Here is a 17,718-nt window from a genome sequence, read left to right as displayed (position 1 = left end):
CAGGGTTCAGGGGATCTTCTAGTTGTGCAGGCTCTACTGGCCTGCAAGCACTTTTACTTGTTTATAAATCTGTTTGTGATACACCGAAATGAAGAATCTATGTATGATTGAAAGTGTCGGGATAAATAATTAGTGCAATCGTTTTTAATCTTACACAGAAAATGTATTTCGTTAAAGATCGCTTAATAATTTTCTTCATTCTAAGATCAGTTCAGATCGCGCTAGAAATAATAGCGATTAGGATGTATTTAATGAGTCTTTATGATGTTCGCTCTCCTCGAAGGATCTTAAAAATTGGTCAGATTGTGATAAGTGTGTCACCAATATACTCTTTTTTTTTTTTTTTTTTTTTTTTTTAATTTCGAAAATATATAATTAAGAGTGGTAACAGTCAAAATTAAAAATTTTTATATTATTTAGAATCATCATTATCATGTTAATCATTTTCGTCAACTCCAATATGTATGCATAAAAAATGTTATATTTAGGTAAAATATATATTTTAAAAATTATAAGGTTAGAATTGTATCCATTCGTATTGCACCTGCGCATAAAGCATATGTAATATGAACTTTAACCCAGTAAATAAAACAATTTGTACTACAAAAAATTCTTGAATAAATGTTACATAATTAGGTTAATATCTAACATCATTTTTTTCTGTTTATTTAATTTTATAAGTAAATTGAATAAATATATAATTTTAAAAATCAGAGAAACAATCAAGAAACAAAATGTGTATGTGCGGTTTGTTAAACATTAAAATAAATATTTGTATATTATATATATATTAAAAAAAAAAAAAAACAAATATATTTTGCTAAAAATAAAAAAGTTATTATTGTTGTCTCTCTCTGGATTGTAAACAGCTGTTTTAAGGGTGGATTTTCTTGCGCTCAATGGACCAAGAGAGAAAATCAAGATTTTTGATTAACTTCATCTGTCAGACAGTTCTCTGAGATTATTCATTCAGCTTGGTTATCTATCTACTTATTACGGGTCAATTGTGTTTACAATAATATTTAATGTTTTTTTTACACTTCTTATATAAAAATTTTGACATAAAATATTAATTGATTTTAAAGAAGGCCAAAGGATTTAAAGACACACGCATTTTTTTAAAGAAAATACTCTAAAATACATCTACAAAAAGTGTGAGTGAAATTTTATACATATGTATATATACATATATATTGATATATAGAATATAAAACAAATATAATACAATAAAAATTATGTTTAGATAATCCAAGATATATAAGTATTTAGGCGAAAATGTAATTGAATATAATTTAGGACACAAATAAGGATGTAAAAATAATATGTACATATTGATTAAATTTCTACCTGACATACATATATGATAAATGTGATTCCAAGTGCTTTATACACGCCCTATTGAAACGATAACACCGAATTCGCTAATGTAAATGTATATATATGGACTCCCAAACACATATGTGCTCATATTATATAAAAATATATTTAAAGCTCTGCGAATTTAGAAAAATAAATTCTTCTCCGGTTCTATTGATATATCCTCTACCTAGGAAATATAAAATTAGTGAACGTGCTTCAGTTTGGCCTAGAGATACGTTCAAAATATTCTGGGCATAGCCTGTTCGAGAAATATGTTAGTTTTCAAAGAAACTAAGCTATGATATCTACAATACAAATACACACACACACACACAAACAAAAGAGCATGTGACTTCACTCACTTGCCTTTTAGGGGAAAATGAATGAAGGAGCTACAATATATACAAGTTTAGAATCTTCGAATATATTTTAAATACTTGATGTATTCTTAATATAAGTTCTTCTAATCTAAACAAATGTATATCGATTCATTCGAGAACATGTTATCGATCATATGACATATACTTGAATTGTGCATATGTAATTCCAAATATCAAGTATTCAGAGATTCTGAGATCGACGCCTTCAAGGACAGACGTATCGACTGATAAACATAAGCAGTTGATTGGATGACTAGGGTCGTTACTTCTAATCAAGAATGTATGTCAGCCACACTCATTATGTATATATTAAGAAACAAATTATGCTCAAATTCCTAATTTCATTTTTTATGGGCGTTATGACCGTATCCGTTCTATCATACATATATTCTTCTCTTCAAAGTAGTAATTCAATTTAATTCTTTAAATTATATATTCTTGCATATTTAAAGAAGAAAATTTTCTAATATACATTTTTTCACGTATTTTTTCTTAATAGGCTATAAAAATGTTACCAAATAAAGCAATACCAATTATTATATTTAATTAAATGTAATTATAAATATTATAAATATAAATTTGAAGTATACATTGTGGTGAATCGAAATAATAGCAATGAAGTTAACATCTCAAGAAAGCATCAAAGCTTGGATACTATCAGCTTTGATGGTACACGGCGCTGTTGCAGGCAATCCGGATGCTAAACGCCTTTACGATGATCTCTTAAGTAACTACAACAAACTAGTACGCCCAGTGGTTAATACTACAGATGTCCTCAAAGTTTGTATAAAACTTAAGCTTTCGCAGCTGATAGATGTTGTAAGTATTCTATTTATACATCCCACACTTTATCAATATGAGTTTTTGAATTTCACAATTCACACATAAAATATAGAATACTATTATTAATATTTAACGTGGGAAACAGATCGGTAATAATCTGATCCCATCAAAGTGTCGTACTTCACTGGAATATGATTGGTGTTTGAGCGAATTCCCTATGTACCTTATAGATGTCATTGTTCATTCTATAAATTTGTTCACAATGTGTCAAATTTCTAACCAAATTAGTTCTCAAATATGACGGACCTATTATTATTATTATCTATGTATTACCATATTCTTTAATCTGTTTATTAATCAAATTTTCTCCTATTTTAGAATCTTAAAAACCAGATCATGACTACGAATCTTTGGGTGGAACAGGTGAGAATATAAAACTATTTCTAACATATTGATACATCGTTAAGAACAGATAAATGTATATGTGGGAGAGCAAGCTGAGGTAAGAGATTTTATAAAAGAGACCGGTGACATGGCTCCATCTCATTCGTCTTATAATAGTCATATCTTAGCTTAGATCGCTTAGAGTGCCATACATAGAATATGAAATTAAATAAGAGGCATTCTCCGTCATGTTTTGTACATTGACTGACCTATTATTAAAAGTAAAACATCTTCATTGAGAGTAAAACATTTAATATATATACTTATTATGTGTATTTAGTATGCTCATATTGTATTTATATACAATGTGAGTTATTGTTACATATAGCTAAACATAAATTATATTTATTTCAGTCATGGTACGACTACAAATTAAGGTGGGAGCCCAAAGAATATGGGGGAGTTCATATGCTACACGTTCCATCCGATCACATTTGGAGGCCAGATATTGTACTTTATAATAAGTAAGTAACAAGATAGCAAACTGACAACGGCTTAATATTTCAGTGGCTGTAATATATATATATATATATACATATATATATTCATTATATATAAATAATATATATATTTTTTATGTCTAGGAATAGTACAAGAACACATAAATTAGCCTTAGTATGTCCATGCGCTGTAAAAAAGTTTCAATTACTACCGGCATAAGTCACAGCATCACGCAGTACAATTTTTTTTTTTTTAATGTGTTAAAAGAGACATAAGTAAATAATTCTTTGGTGTATCGATGCTCAAATATTCTTCATCTGAAGTTTTATCTCAGCATTGCTGAAGCTGTTAGATACTGAAAATAGTACACACCGCGTCTCATTGTATCTGAACTTCTGTGTTCTCCGATTTGAATTTATTTTGATTCGTCCAAAAATAATATCCCTTTATAATTTTTCTTTATTTTCGATATTTGCTTTGAATAATCTATGCCGCCGAGCATAAAATAACAATTATTAAAATGCAAATCATTCATGAATATAATAAAAAAAAAAAAAATTATAAATTAATAATAGATGTCACAATCCTTCAATTATTTGACCATTAAATATTTTTGACATAAGAGAAGAACAGATCCTTTAGTTTAGTTTTAGTTATTATATTCATAATAAGTTTTAATTGTACCAATACCGCGGTTAGTTTTTATTCCCTGAATTCCTACATTTTCAGGTAGAAATTTCATAAACAGAAATGATCTTCACATATTAACAAATTATTCCCTAATTTATAGATTGTTAAGCTATTGATCATTGTGATGATTTGGTTAGCATGTATTCAATAGATAGGGCGTGGGTTAAACCAAAAAGTAAATATATTTGTAATCAGGATCAACAGTCGAGTCGAATTGGCTTTTTTTTTTAAGTTAAAGGGAGTCAATATTATATATTATTATACAGCCTATCTTCTATAAAATAATGTTTCTTATTTTAAGAGTAAGCGAGGTATTACTATTTATTTTTATTATTATTTTTTGGGGTAGTTCTTTAAACGCGCAAATCTGGAAAATCGTTCTTACTAACGCAATAAATCATTAGATAGGCAGGAAGGAGTTTAAACAATGAGCTATGATATGATGGTGGCTTTTAGTTTTTAAAAGAATCTAAAACGTATGTAAGTCTGAAGTGAATTTTGTAGAAAATGCCTTGCAAGAAAATCTGGAGCTCCTTTAGTTTCAGTATATGACTTCAAGAAGTTTTTCTTGACTTGGTTTTTAATACTGATCATAAATTCATGTACAAAGGCTTAAAGGAACTTCTTTTACTGAACTTCATTCAAAGTATCTTATCAGACAATTTCGATTGGAAACCAATTTAGTTACGGTTTAAATATAGTAATACGAAACCAAAAGGGAACTTTAGAGTAATTTAAGACATAATATTTAAACATACTTTAAACTTTTTAGGCATATCAAATATCAAATCAAATGACTAATAATTAAGTATAATATGGAATACAGACTAACAATCACATAAAAATTGAATCTGCTTGTGAATATTGAAGTTAATCGTCCAGCTCAATGATCAAACAATTTCAAATGAATAAATATTTAAAAAACTGTATTTTAATATTATTTACGAATTAATATTGAACAAACAAAACAAATAATGATATTGTGTAGTGCCGATGGTAACTTCGAAGTGACTCTTGCAACAAAAGCTACAATTTACTCTGAAGGATTAGTTGAATGGAAACCACCAGCAATATACAAGTCATCCTGTGAGATAGACGTAGAGTATTTCCCATTCGATGAACAGACTTGTGTTCTAAAGTTTGGCAGTTGGACTTATGATGGGTTCAAGGTAGGTTTGTCTAAACGCACGCACGATCCATAAAACAGCTCTTCCTTTTAATTTTCCAATCACGAAAATTCACGTTTACCAAATAATTATGATTTGAGTTTCACATATAAGTCGTTGCCAACCAAATTAGCATTTATCGCATCTGAATAAATAAGCACAAGAAACCCTTAAATAACACGGTATACCTCCCTCTCTCTTTTGATTTGAGCTATTTTCCGACTACGCAAAAGCTCTTTGGCAGTGATTGAATGAATCCATTTCAGATTTTTGTCGTATACTCAATATTATGAGTTCTTATTTTTAGATAATATCATATTTATATTATTGTAATCCCAATAGTAACTTAAAACTTGGATTGTAGACAAACTGGATTCGTTAATTCAGATATTTTCATTTTATTTATTTCTTAAGATTAATTACCTGTGTTATTCAAGGGTGTATACTAATTAACATCTACACTTATATACAATACCTAAACCGATTAGCAACTAAACATAAATAATCATATTTTGTGCGTACAAAACTCAGTATTGTACAAATTTCTAATAAATGTTAAGACTGTATTTTTCATTTCAAATTTCTCATTTTGTCTCCAAAGAATTCTCTTTTAATTGCCGCTTTTTTAATTAAATGTATGAAATCAGTGAAACAGTCTTCAGGCCGCCGAAGATCGGATACTCTTGCAGCATTATTATTGGGTTGAAATTGATATCTATATGATATATGCCTATTGATAAATCTGATTCAGAGTCTTTAAGCTACCAGAGTGTAATATTTATAGTCTGTCTGTGCAAGCGACTTCACTTATTTATGTTCAGTTTCCCTTTCTTTAAAATTAATCATCATCGAAGACTTGTAGGCTAGAGAAAGAAGATAGCAATCAGATAATAAATTCTTAAGGTAAAGAGTCGAAGAATCAAATCAGTTTTTGCTCATTTTAGTAACCACTTAAATACATTCCCTGCTAATTACATTGTAGCTTAGCATAAAATTTACTGCAAGAGTAAAGCCACATTCACATCAATCATTTGATTATTTAACAAATATATTTTATAGTTGCAATGCATTATTTTGTATATAATTTTAATGTCTGTATTTTATTACGCATTTATATTCATATAATTAAATTTGTAATTTTTTACCGTAGACTTGATATATTTTTGATTTTTATGCATATTTGAAGTTTGTATCAGTTCTGTTACGTTTCAATAATATAAAAACCATAAATAAATGAACAAACCCTAACTCTCTAACTCTCTAAACATTACGTTCTTCTAAGGTGCAAATAAGTGCAACACTTACATAATTTGTCCTTGATTTGTATTACACTCTTTTTTGGATTTCTGCAATCATTTACAGATCCGGGAAAGCTCATATTGAGATTGTTATTGTCTAAGAGTGATATATGCAAACTGTTATTTATGTACATAAGTATTTATTGAAAATCAAATTGTGTTTACTATCTCTTACATCCTACTGCTCTGAATGATCTTACCCTTTCGAAAATATGCTAAACTAAATATAAGTACGTACCTAAGCAATATTTGTACAAAATCTAATGTAACTGAATTTGAGGGGAACAAATAGTGTATATTCTAATTTTTCATAGTTATATCGTATGTATTAAACTTTAGATTTATCGATCTAAAGCAACTGCTTTAATTAGTAATAGTAATTACAAAGAATAATTTATACTGTACAATTGAACTTATCTATTCTTCTTAGACTCTAAAGATAACTGAGTCTATAAGATGCACAGAAAGCTGTAATAAATCTTTGTATATTAAACATTTTATCTATCCCAATACTTTGTTCACAAGGTTTTTATTTCGATGCATTTGAGTATATAATTATGTTTAACATGTTTATGTTTAACATTGTTTATAGCTCTGACATGAGTAGAGGTCGACTCTATTTCCCCTAAAGTTTCCGTTCAACACTCAGACAAGATGAAAGCACCAGTGAAACATATCAAATATAATAACACGGGTCATCAATATTTAGTAATCTAGATTCAGACTACAATTCAAGAGATTTTTAACAATCTGTACTGTAATAGATTCTGTTCTATAGGTTTTTTATATGCTTAATATTAATAAAAAATCAATCCCAATAACGAAAGGTTGTATAAATTTTTTGCCTGTATAATATTGACGCTTACTCACACCTAGAATTAATTATTATTTCAGATATTATATCATTAGAATCAACCTTTTAGTGTACTCAAATCTGAGTCAGAGTAACTTAAGGTATACTAGTTTTGGTTTCCTAAATAGTCCTTAGTCTGGTTCAAACTTAGTTGGCCTGTGTAGTGCAAGTCTATTTTCGTAGAGCCCCTTTACTAATCAGCGATGGCATGGTATTTGCCCTGTGAACAGAGTATGGTGCAGTCGGTATCCGACTGTCTCTTGGTTACCTGCTAAGTATACTACTGTATGTGCTATATGTACTCTAATTACACAACAATCGTACAGACATGCTATCTACCCTCCTATTAACAGCCAGTCTAACTTGCAAAACAATTCATTGGTAACAGGAGCTGTGTTAAAAATATATATCTTTCAGTGCTGATGGTCATTATGAAGTGACACTTATGACAAAAGCAATAGTCTATAGTAATGGATTGGTGATTTGGCAACCACCTGCCGTCTATAAATCGTCTTGTTCAATCGATGTTGAATATTTTCCATATGACGTGCAGACGTGCATCTTAAAATTAGGAAGTTGGACCTATGATGGTTTTAAGGTGCTAATCAAATCTTATTAAATCAGAATCATTTAATACATTTTCTGTTATGTTACATCACTTATATTGTACGTCAATATGTAATCACAACTAAGCTTAAAGGCATATACTTAAATATGTAATAGTTATTGAATTGGAATGACATAAAGTACGTATGATTTTCCGTTAATAAATTGGACAATGCATTTCAAAAATCAAACGCATACAACTTTGAAGTTTTACATTTCCGACGTAGCATATTGATGTTTTAGTATACGCGCCAAAAGTAAGCATCAATTAATAATTGTGCGAAAAGTATTTTAATAACTAGTTCCAATTGAATATTCAATGATATTGAGCATGTTCTGTGTGTTCTAGTAATCGTGCCTACATTTATACAAATATATATAACAACCCTATTAACTGAAGCATGTGCCTGGAGATGCTAAGTGTATTGAGAAATGTCTACTATTCTGCTATCGTAATACTGTTTATCTTTATCGGAATTTTGAATATAATCTATTTTTTTTCTATTCTCGGAGACTTGTTGACTGAATCCTAACTACCAATGCTAGTTGTTTGTTTTTTTGTTTTGCATTACTTAATCTTCAATTGAAAACAAGAGTTGGATTTCCTTATAAATGAGAAAACAGACAACCGGTGATATTTAGTTTCTCCGGGTATGATTCCGTAATGATTACTTGAATGATATATATCCTTCATATTTGTACATAAAGCCTGCGATCGGGATCTCATTTTGGAATAGCTTGTTCATAAACACATTTTATTCTGCATGATGTTTTAAAATAAATAAATGTAAACTATAAATATGCCTGTTATTCCTAATGAACTAAGGAACTCCCATATCGTTGTGCTTGCAAAGGCATGTTGCATGGTTTTTACTTTTACGTGTTTTGTATACAATCTTTATTTCTGCAATAAATGTATAAATAAATAAGATATATGGGTTGGACTATTACGTTGAATACACAAACCACCCACCACTCCTATGTATTCAATATCTATATAGATATTAATACAAACGTGCCAAATTAATTTCTATATGCATTGAACAATCGAAAGTATGTATTGTAATGGAAACTGTTTCCAGTTGTCAGTACTTGTAAACGAACTTCGATAATGGACAGAGGCGGCTCAGAGCTGTGAATGAGACATAGGTCTTCAATTAGAAGCATTCACTAAAGGCAAAATTTTTATTTGGAAAACTATTTCAGAAACATTCAGAACCTTTGGACTGATATTTATTTATATCGATAAACGGCATTGTCAGTTGATAGTTTTTTGATTGTAATTTGAAATAAACGTGAATTATATAGAATATGTATGCTAGGATTTCCCATATTGCTATTGTTATTTGAAATCTAATACGTTTGCTCGAGTCTGTGCATGCTGGAACTAGTATTGACTGTATGAATTAGTTATTGCCTGACATACTTAATTTGAATTTATTTAACTACGTTGGGGAACTTATAAATTACTCAGTGTGATGAAAAAATAATAGAAATCGATTGTGCATGCTGATATGTGTCGACTAGTAAAAATATGAATGTAAAATCGTTAAATGGAATGCCTTAATTAAAACAATCATTTACTATATACATAGTTAACTGCGATGAGCTTGTAATTTTATATGTAAAATGAACCTAAAGAATTGTTAATTGTATCTTAAGTGATTAAAATACGTGAAACATTGCAAGGAGTAACTTCTTTTTATGTGCCATGCTGAAACGCTTGTGACTTGAATGAATTGCATTTAAATAAGTCTCCGATTATTTTTTTTTTTCATTTAATTTAGGTTACTGCACCAAATTTTTTGCATTACATCTTTTTAAATAATAATATTTCATTGAATATTCAAGAGAAACATTGAGTATTCAAGCAAATGCCGTATTGCTTTATTTAGCATTTACTATTATTCTTTCTCATCTGAAACTTTAAGGTTTTTGGTTTCTGGATTAAATTTTTTGTTTAAAACTGTTTTTAAAAGTTTGATTTAGTTTAGTTGAATAAAAACTAACGAATCTAATTGTTAGTTGAGGATCTATTTATATATTTATAAATATATCCGTTACCTTTGCAATAATAAATAATGATCGATGTATAAGCTTTCAACCATGAATAGGTCATCTAAAGAAGAATGTTCAGATACAACAATTTCTTCCATTAGCTAAAAGTGTAAAGGCTTCTTCATACTTGTACAATTATTTACAATTATCGAAAATGTCGAAGTTTTGCGAAAACTTGTTTTTATTGGAGGTCGTAAATGAAGCTAATATTCAGGATTTTTTTCGTCCATTAAAATGGTGTCAAGCGCAACGATTCGCATGACACTCGCTCAATAAACTTAAAATATAAATAAATATTTATATTTGCCACCCAATGACTTTTGGAATCATCTAAACACATATCAAATGAATAAAATTTAAATTTTTCGACCCCATATCTTGTTTCAGACTCAGCTGCTGAGCTCTACATTGTTATTTAGCTTCAAATGACATAGCATAGTCGCATGTAGTCAACAGCTCAGCTTTAGTTATCGATATGCTGATCTCCTGCAGTGCAGTTCACACAGCTCAGCTTTCATTATAGATATCTTAATCTCTTCCAGTGCAGTTCACTCATGTGTATGCATACATTCATTATTTCGCTTCACTCACTGCAGCTCCGCCTGGCCACCGTCTCATTAAGATTACTTTTGCGAAAGTCTATAAGTATTAGTCTTTAAAAGTAATCTTTGAATTTCATTAATGCTATTAATGCATTTATTGAAGAAAGTTAATTCAGTATTCTGCAAATATAAAATATTATGATGGCTACAGAATAGTCTTTGTCAACCATATTATATTTTGTTTCTATTCTATTCTTTTTAGTTTTTTCGTTTGATAAAATTACTGATGGAATAGTTTTGCAAGTGGTATTTTCTAATTTATAATACTAAGTGCTAAATTAAAATAAAACTGATAAATATGCGGCAGAATACACTTATATATATTTTTACTTTCCAATTATTATTGTACTTAATATAATGAGCAATTCAAATTTATTTTAATTATATCTTTTAGATTGTTGAAATTGAAATTGGTATTTTTGTAATCTCAAGTTGATGAGGCTGCCATCATATGGAAAATGTTTGAAATCTTTACAATTGGCGAAATTTTGCAAGTAATCTTCTTGTACTTAAATCAGATTAATGTTAATGGAAAATAGACATCTGACCACTAATTGTATTTTCTGGACCTAAAGGCATAAAGTAAAGAAAATATGGAAGTAATAAGTAGGGATTAGAGAGAAATATCAAAATAATTTTTTAATACTAATTTGTTTGCTTCGATAAATTAAAATATATAATCAGGTATCTTCCATTTTGCTTGCCATTAGCTGATGAGCTCAGCTCTTCACACAGGCTTGGACTCTGAAAGCGTGCTTGAAGCCAACATACGTTATAAAAGTGAAAAGCTATACGGGTCTTAGTCATAAATGGGGGAAAAAGAAAATTTAGAAATTTTTACTTTTACTACAATTTTATAATGAACTAAATATTTCTTATGTGCAAATATTATTTTTCTTTTTTAAATAAGATGATATTGTGAACTAACCGATTGTGGTTCAAGGTGTGAAGCATTCATAATAAACATTATTTTGAATCCATTACTAATAGCTCTGTGTCGTTGCATCATCTGTATGCAAGTAAATAACAGGATATATCTATTAGGCATGAGAAAGATTATAACCATAGGTTGAACATGTAACCATTGTCGATAAGACTAATATATATTATATCCGCTGTCCAACGTATACCTGATTTGATCCGATTGCATTCTCTCTAATCTTGTTAAACTGAACAAAATTCATAAAGTCTTCGCTGTCTTTGCTGAGCTGATTTGAAACGGATTTCCATAAGGAAGAAATAATGTTTGGCTTACAAATCTATTAAATAGAAGATTTGATTGCAGGTTTATTGCGTGGATTAATTATTCATATTTATTTAAATCACTTTTTGATATACAATATAATTTCTAACTATTGCTTTCTGTCTATTTATTTTCAATGACTATGTATCACCTTTATTTTAAAATTACGTGTATTTTCTTTAAGAAATACATACTTTACTCTAATATAAGTGCTCCATGTGGACACACGATGTTAAACCCTTGCTATGCAAGCTCGTGCTTCGAAAACTTCGACCGCGCTCACCACATGAGCGAATTGCTAAACACAGACTCCAGGTAATCTATTATATTTGTATTTTCTACAATATTTTTGCTCTGTTCACTTCATGTAAAATCTATATTTGATATTATTTATGTCTATTTTGATGTCCGATCTTGAAGCTAACAATGAAAACACTATAATGTGATTATTGATGTGATCTATTACTGACTGTGAACGAGGTATTATATGGTCGGTTGCATCCGACTGTTTTATTCTTACCAATTTCTTACGGATATCCACATCTTAAGCCGATTTCAGAGGAGGTGGAATTGTCGCTTTAACATTTAAATAATATTTTTTTCAGGTGCACTTAGGATTTGCGATGAGTTTCCATGCATTGCAGACATTGAAACGTCTGCGACATGTCTAAAAATCTTTTTAAGTAAAACTAATACTTACTTAAGTCAATTATTTAACTTGTTAAACAACAAAATATAATTAAAATTAAGCTATACCTAGAAATTTTAAGATAATTCAAAGTTGTGAACATGAATAAAGAAAGTTGCAAAGAGCGGAACTACACATTGCAGGACTTTAAAATCTTATACCATATCATATGAATATATATCATATGAGTGCATGTCCTTCAAAACCGCATGCTGAGACCCTTTCCATTTTTGAGTTTTTTGAATCATTTGTAAAAAATCTTAAGTGTGACAGATATAGCGAATATTACGATTCAAGAGAGTTTTGTAAGTCATTATCCGAAAAATATTTATTATTTATACAATGTAAAATAAATACCATAAATAGGAATAACAAAGTGCATGTGTGTGTATATTGAGATGTGTAATATTGATTCAAGTTGCATCCCCGACTTCCTTGTGTTCGTCTTAATGAATTAGAAAAATACTGAAGACTTTTCTGTTAAGTAAAGCCGTTAAGTTTGATTTAGTCATTTTAGTTAAAATTATCGCATGATATTCGTTTAGTAGCCAATTTGAATTATAGTCATAATACAAGAATATTCCTTATTGGTCGTCAGTTTCTGTTCAATATCCCTATAACTCATATACATTCATTTATACATCCGAAAAGGGTGGTACACAAGCCCTCGATATCGTTGAAATCTACTAAAAAGTGTTCATATTATACTTATGCATATGGTGATAACACAATTCCAATTCCGTGGGTGCTATCCGCTATCGATGGGTTGTGCACCGCTATTCTGCATTTCAAATATGTCACATTTAACTGTATTTCTGTTTTAAATTTTCGTATTCGGCCATTGAAACAACTATTTCACTTTGTTCTCTAGGTGGACCTGAGACACATGGACGAGCAGCAGGGCAGCAACATTGTTGACGTAGGCGTAGATCTATCGGAGTTCTACATGTCTGTCGAATGGGACATTTTAGAAGTTCCGGCAGTTCGGTAAGTTTTTATACGCACCTTTATATTTGCATTATTCAAGCACTCGGAGAATCATGATTGATGACTGACAATCTGAATTTTAATTTCTCTTGATTTGCATATTCCATAAGCACTTTTATGATGATATAAGGTTTCGAATGTAAAGCTATATCTGCTTCTTATCTGTTAACAAACATCATAAAACGAAACCATTCAGAAAAATAATGTATTTATAAATATATAAATATATTTGATGACAAATCGACGCTGAAAATTTAAAAAAATTCAAAATTTAATATATTCAAACATAACATATTATCTTTGTTTTGTTTATTAGGAATGAAAAGTTTTATACGTGTTGTGATGAGCCGTACTTGGATATAACGTTTAACATTACCATGCGAAGAAAGACTCTTTTTTACACAGTTAACATTATAATACCATGTATGGGTATTTCATTTCTAACCGTACTGACTTTCTACTTACCTTCTGATAGTGGAGAAAAGGTATGTAGTTTTACTATAAAATCCAAAATATATTTGAATAAAACTTTATAATATTTATTTGAATATTATATATTGATGATACAAACATATTTTTACCTAATTTATTTAATAATAGCTTCATTAATATGTATGTCGAGGCTGTAGAATTTTCTAAAACAAATTTGATCTATATTTCCAACATTAATATAATCTTATTATTTTTAAACTATTAACATTAACATTATTATACCATTAGGATTAGCATTACTATATGTTATTAATATTATGTATTGTTATTAATATTATGTATTCATATCTTAAAATTCCAGGTTACTCTGTCCATCTCGATTCTCATTAGTCTCCACGTGTTCTTTCTTCTGGTCGTGGAAATCATTCCGCCAACATCGTTGGTTGTACCTCTGTTGGGCAAATATCTGATATTTGCGATGATATTGGTTTCTATAAGGTAAACTGTGACTCATAATAAATGATATATAATACTAAAGTTCGTATATTTGCTATAGTATTTGTGTGACAGTTGTCGTGCTGAACGTTCATTTTCGGTCTCCGCAAACCCACAGGATGGCTCCGTGGGTCAAACGTCTGTTCATTAACTTTTTGCCTAAATTTCTCTTCATAAAGAGACCAACATATAACTTTGAAACAAGGTAAATATGTATTTATTACTTTTACTTTATTATGCAATTTCGCACAGCTGACTGCATAATATTCGCTCACCGCCCAAAAAAAGAGGGTTTTAATCCTAGTAGTTAATATTCACTTATTATATTACTTACGTACTTATTAATTAATTTACTTAATTTATTATTTATTCATTTATTATAAATAATGGTCAAAGATAATTCTGATGAGCCGCTTTTTTTTTTTTTTATTGCAAATAATCTATAAAAATAATATCAACTCAGATTATCTTAAGCATCTAAATGTCATGCATATTAATATTTGGTTAAAAATTGCAGCAAATTGCTTTTGAAGGACGCTCACGCATGCTTTTATCCGTATTACTCTTCAACTAATATTGATCGCCTTGTAAATTCGGGTTATAGCCACACAGCCTCCAAGGAAGAATTAACAACGCAGAGGTAATTTAAAGTCTATTTGACTCAAAATGCATTAAGTTCTTGTCTTGTTGGCTTAGTCTTTCAAGAACATTATTTTTTTTCCTAAATCATAAAGTTCCAAAATCGAATTTTGTACTTTACTTACACTTTACAAGAAAGATCACTCTAGTCGGGTTGCTCGACTAGGAGATCCCATGATAAACAGTTGTCCATATCAAGCTTATATATTCTTGAGTAGCGTAAAGGGGTAATCCGGTTTGTTTGGCTATAGATCTGTCTGACTGTATATCTGTCTTTCTGCCCTCACAGTCTGTCTATCAGCGAGAGTGCAGCCGAGAGTGTTCTCATTGCTCAGTTAAAGCTCAACTGCAATGATTCTACCTGTCACCGGGTTCAACATTGGAGCGGGACTTAGTTACTGAGTTAAAGTTACCCTATATAAAGGGGAGCAGCTCCATTTCTTCAGTCGCCCAGACCTGGTGGGGTCAGTCGAGCAGGATAGCGAAAAGTGAAGTGAAGTCTGTGATTGTTTAGCTAAGCACTAATGACTTGGAGTAAATATGTTGAGGAAATACGTAGAAGAAAATACTTTGAGGAAAATAGAAGAAATATGAGGAAATATTTTAAGTAATTAATAACGTATTCATTTTATGTATTTGAAAATTTTTAGTTTAACCAGCACTGGACCTTTTGGAGGCAGTTGCCAAGTCCATGGACCCTTGCCTCAACTAACGCACTCGAGCTCAGATGATTTAACTGCCGTCCCGGATTTAGATACTGGAAATTCTGGAATTAAAAGTCCAATATTGAACAATCCAGCCTTTTCTCACTCAAAATGCCCACCTCGAGTGCATCGCAGTTGTTTCTGTGTGCGTTTCATAGCAGAGCATACCAAAATGCAAGAGGATTCCACTAAAGTAAGTTGTCAAATAAATATTTAAAATAAAAATAGAATTTAATAATATTATTTTGTTTATATGCGATCGGAAGGTTAAAGAAGACTGGAAGTATGTCGCAATGGTATTGGATAGACTCTTTCTTTGGATATTTACACTGGCTGTCTTGGCGGGCACAGCGGGCATCATCTTGCAAGCGCCAACCTTGTACGATGACCGGATTCCCATAATCGAGCAAAAGGACTTGGAGTTTTCCGGCACTTCAGCCGGACGCTGTAGACCTGCGCAATAGCGATTTTATGCCAATACTGTCTAAAACCCTTACAGACCATTTTCAATCTATTTATTTTTGATCTGTTTCTGTTTTCCTGTTTCTCTAAACCTGAATCAAAAAATCAATTAAATTCGTCGCTATAAACCTAATTCTGTTATCTATGCATCGCTTTATCAACGAAAAACAACGTTAACATTAACATTAACATTATTTTTAAGTTCTGATCGAAAATATTAGTCTGAAACATAAGGAAAATTTAGCACGGCTATATTAGTAGAAAAACGGTACTGTTAAAGCTATTCAATACTCAAAACGTATTACAAATTATAAAAAGTCTAGAATACATATTTATTTTTCCTATTATTTAATAATATTTTAACAAAGTCATTTTTTTAGTTTATTTGTTCTCACCCATTCGGGGTCTGGGCAAATGCAGAGGGAGGCATATCTGCTTAAAAATAATCCATTTGTGTGTGATCGAAATCGAAACGATAGATCGATCATTGGGGAAATAAGAAATTTTTTGATTGAGCAACAGTTTTCTTTAATATTTATTTAAATTAAAAATGGAGCTTTAAAACTAAATATTGGTTCTATTCTAATGTTCTATATGTTATATGATTATGTATAATTTGCTGTAAACCGAAGGTTAAGACATTTGTTTTACTTAAGAAATGAAAGTAAATGTATCAAAAATATATTTCATTTTATTTAATAACCCCAATGGGTCGGGATATGCCTTCTCATGCTCATTCGTATCATATAAAAAATGCCAATTAGCAATTAGACGACATACAGGTCAATTGATAAATTATGTTACTTATGATTTACTTAAAGCTATAAATGTGTATATACATATACGCATACCATACATATATCATTCACGAGTTCTTGCAAGCACTTAAAACGTGTTTATAAACCCCGTAGGCACAAATATTATTTATACTTAGAATACATATGCATATGTATTTACTATATGCATATGCATGTGCACCTACATATTCCCAACACGATACAAGCCAAATTGATTTCTATAGTAAAATGATATGACGATTCGTAATTGATTCTGTTTATACTTCACAGCAAACTGTAGTCAGGGCGCCATTTAAACTACACTACATTTCATTTTGTGAAGAATTCAAACGTGTTGTATACTTTACGTTAGCATACAAAATGTGAAATAGAAAGTTAACATTACAATTAATAAGATATAACGTTAGTTTAAAGTATTTGTTACTTAATAAAGTTGAAATTTAAAATTATTAACACATTATGCGTTGATTTTATTTAAGAACTTCAGGCTTCAAAAGGGCCATTTTTTGCTGAGAGAAACTGGCGAGATGAAACAATATATAACAGCAACTAGCTATTAAGCTTTTCGAATTCGACCCTGATGGTAATGGT

General features: G+C 30.1%; 1 protein-coding gene across 4 annotated transcripts; it reads left to right on the top strand.

The window, feature by feature from the left end:
- The first annotated feature begins 937 nt into the window (after positions 1–937).
- On the top strand, positions 938–17,580 carry nAChRalpha4 (nicotinic acetylcholine receptor alpha4). 4 transcript variants are annotated; one of them, XM_018019038.2, is made up of 12 exons: positions 938–1,154; positions 2,239–2,558; positions 2,901–2,945; positions 3,321–3,430; positions 7,832–8,012; positions 13,483–13,598; positions 13,915–14,083; positions 14,392–14,528; positions 14,587–14,730; positions 15,043–15,165; positions 15,815–16,061; positions 16,135–17,580. In XM_018019038.2, the coding sequence occupies exons 2-12, from the start codon at positions 2,355–2,357 to the stop codon at positions 16,330–16,332; spliced, it is 1,674 nt and encodes a 557-aa protein (XP_017874527.1). In that variant the 5' UTR covers positions 938–1,154; positions 2,239–2,354; the 3' UTR covers positions 16,333–17,580. The 4 variants fall into 4 exon arrangements, with proteins under 4 accessions (XP_017874527.1, XP_017874526.1, XP_017874528.1 ...); XM_018019037.2 differs by lacking the exon at positions 7,832–8,012 and adding an exon at positions 5,086–5,266 and having other exon boundaries at positions 940–1,154; XM_018019039.2 differs by lacking the exons at positions 938–1,154; positions 2,239–2,558; positions 2,901–2,945; positions 7,832–8,012 and having other exon boundaries at positions 3,318–3,430.
- Positions 17,581–17,718: the final 138 nt, after the last annotated feature.

This window comes from Drosophila arizonae, chromosome 2, assembly GCF_054131065.1.
Source record: "Drosophila arizonae isolate 15081-1271.41 chromosome 2, UAZ_ARI_1.0, whole genome shotgun sequence".
Taxonomy (NCBI): Eukaryota; Metazoa; Arthropoda; class Insecta; order Diptera; family Drosophilidae; genus Drosophila; species Drosophila arizonae.
The sequence above is the reverse complement of the archived record's forward strand: the minus strand, read 5'-3'. Positions and strand labels throughout refer to the sequence as shown.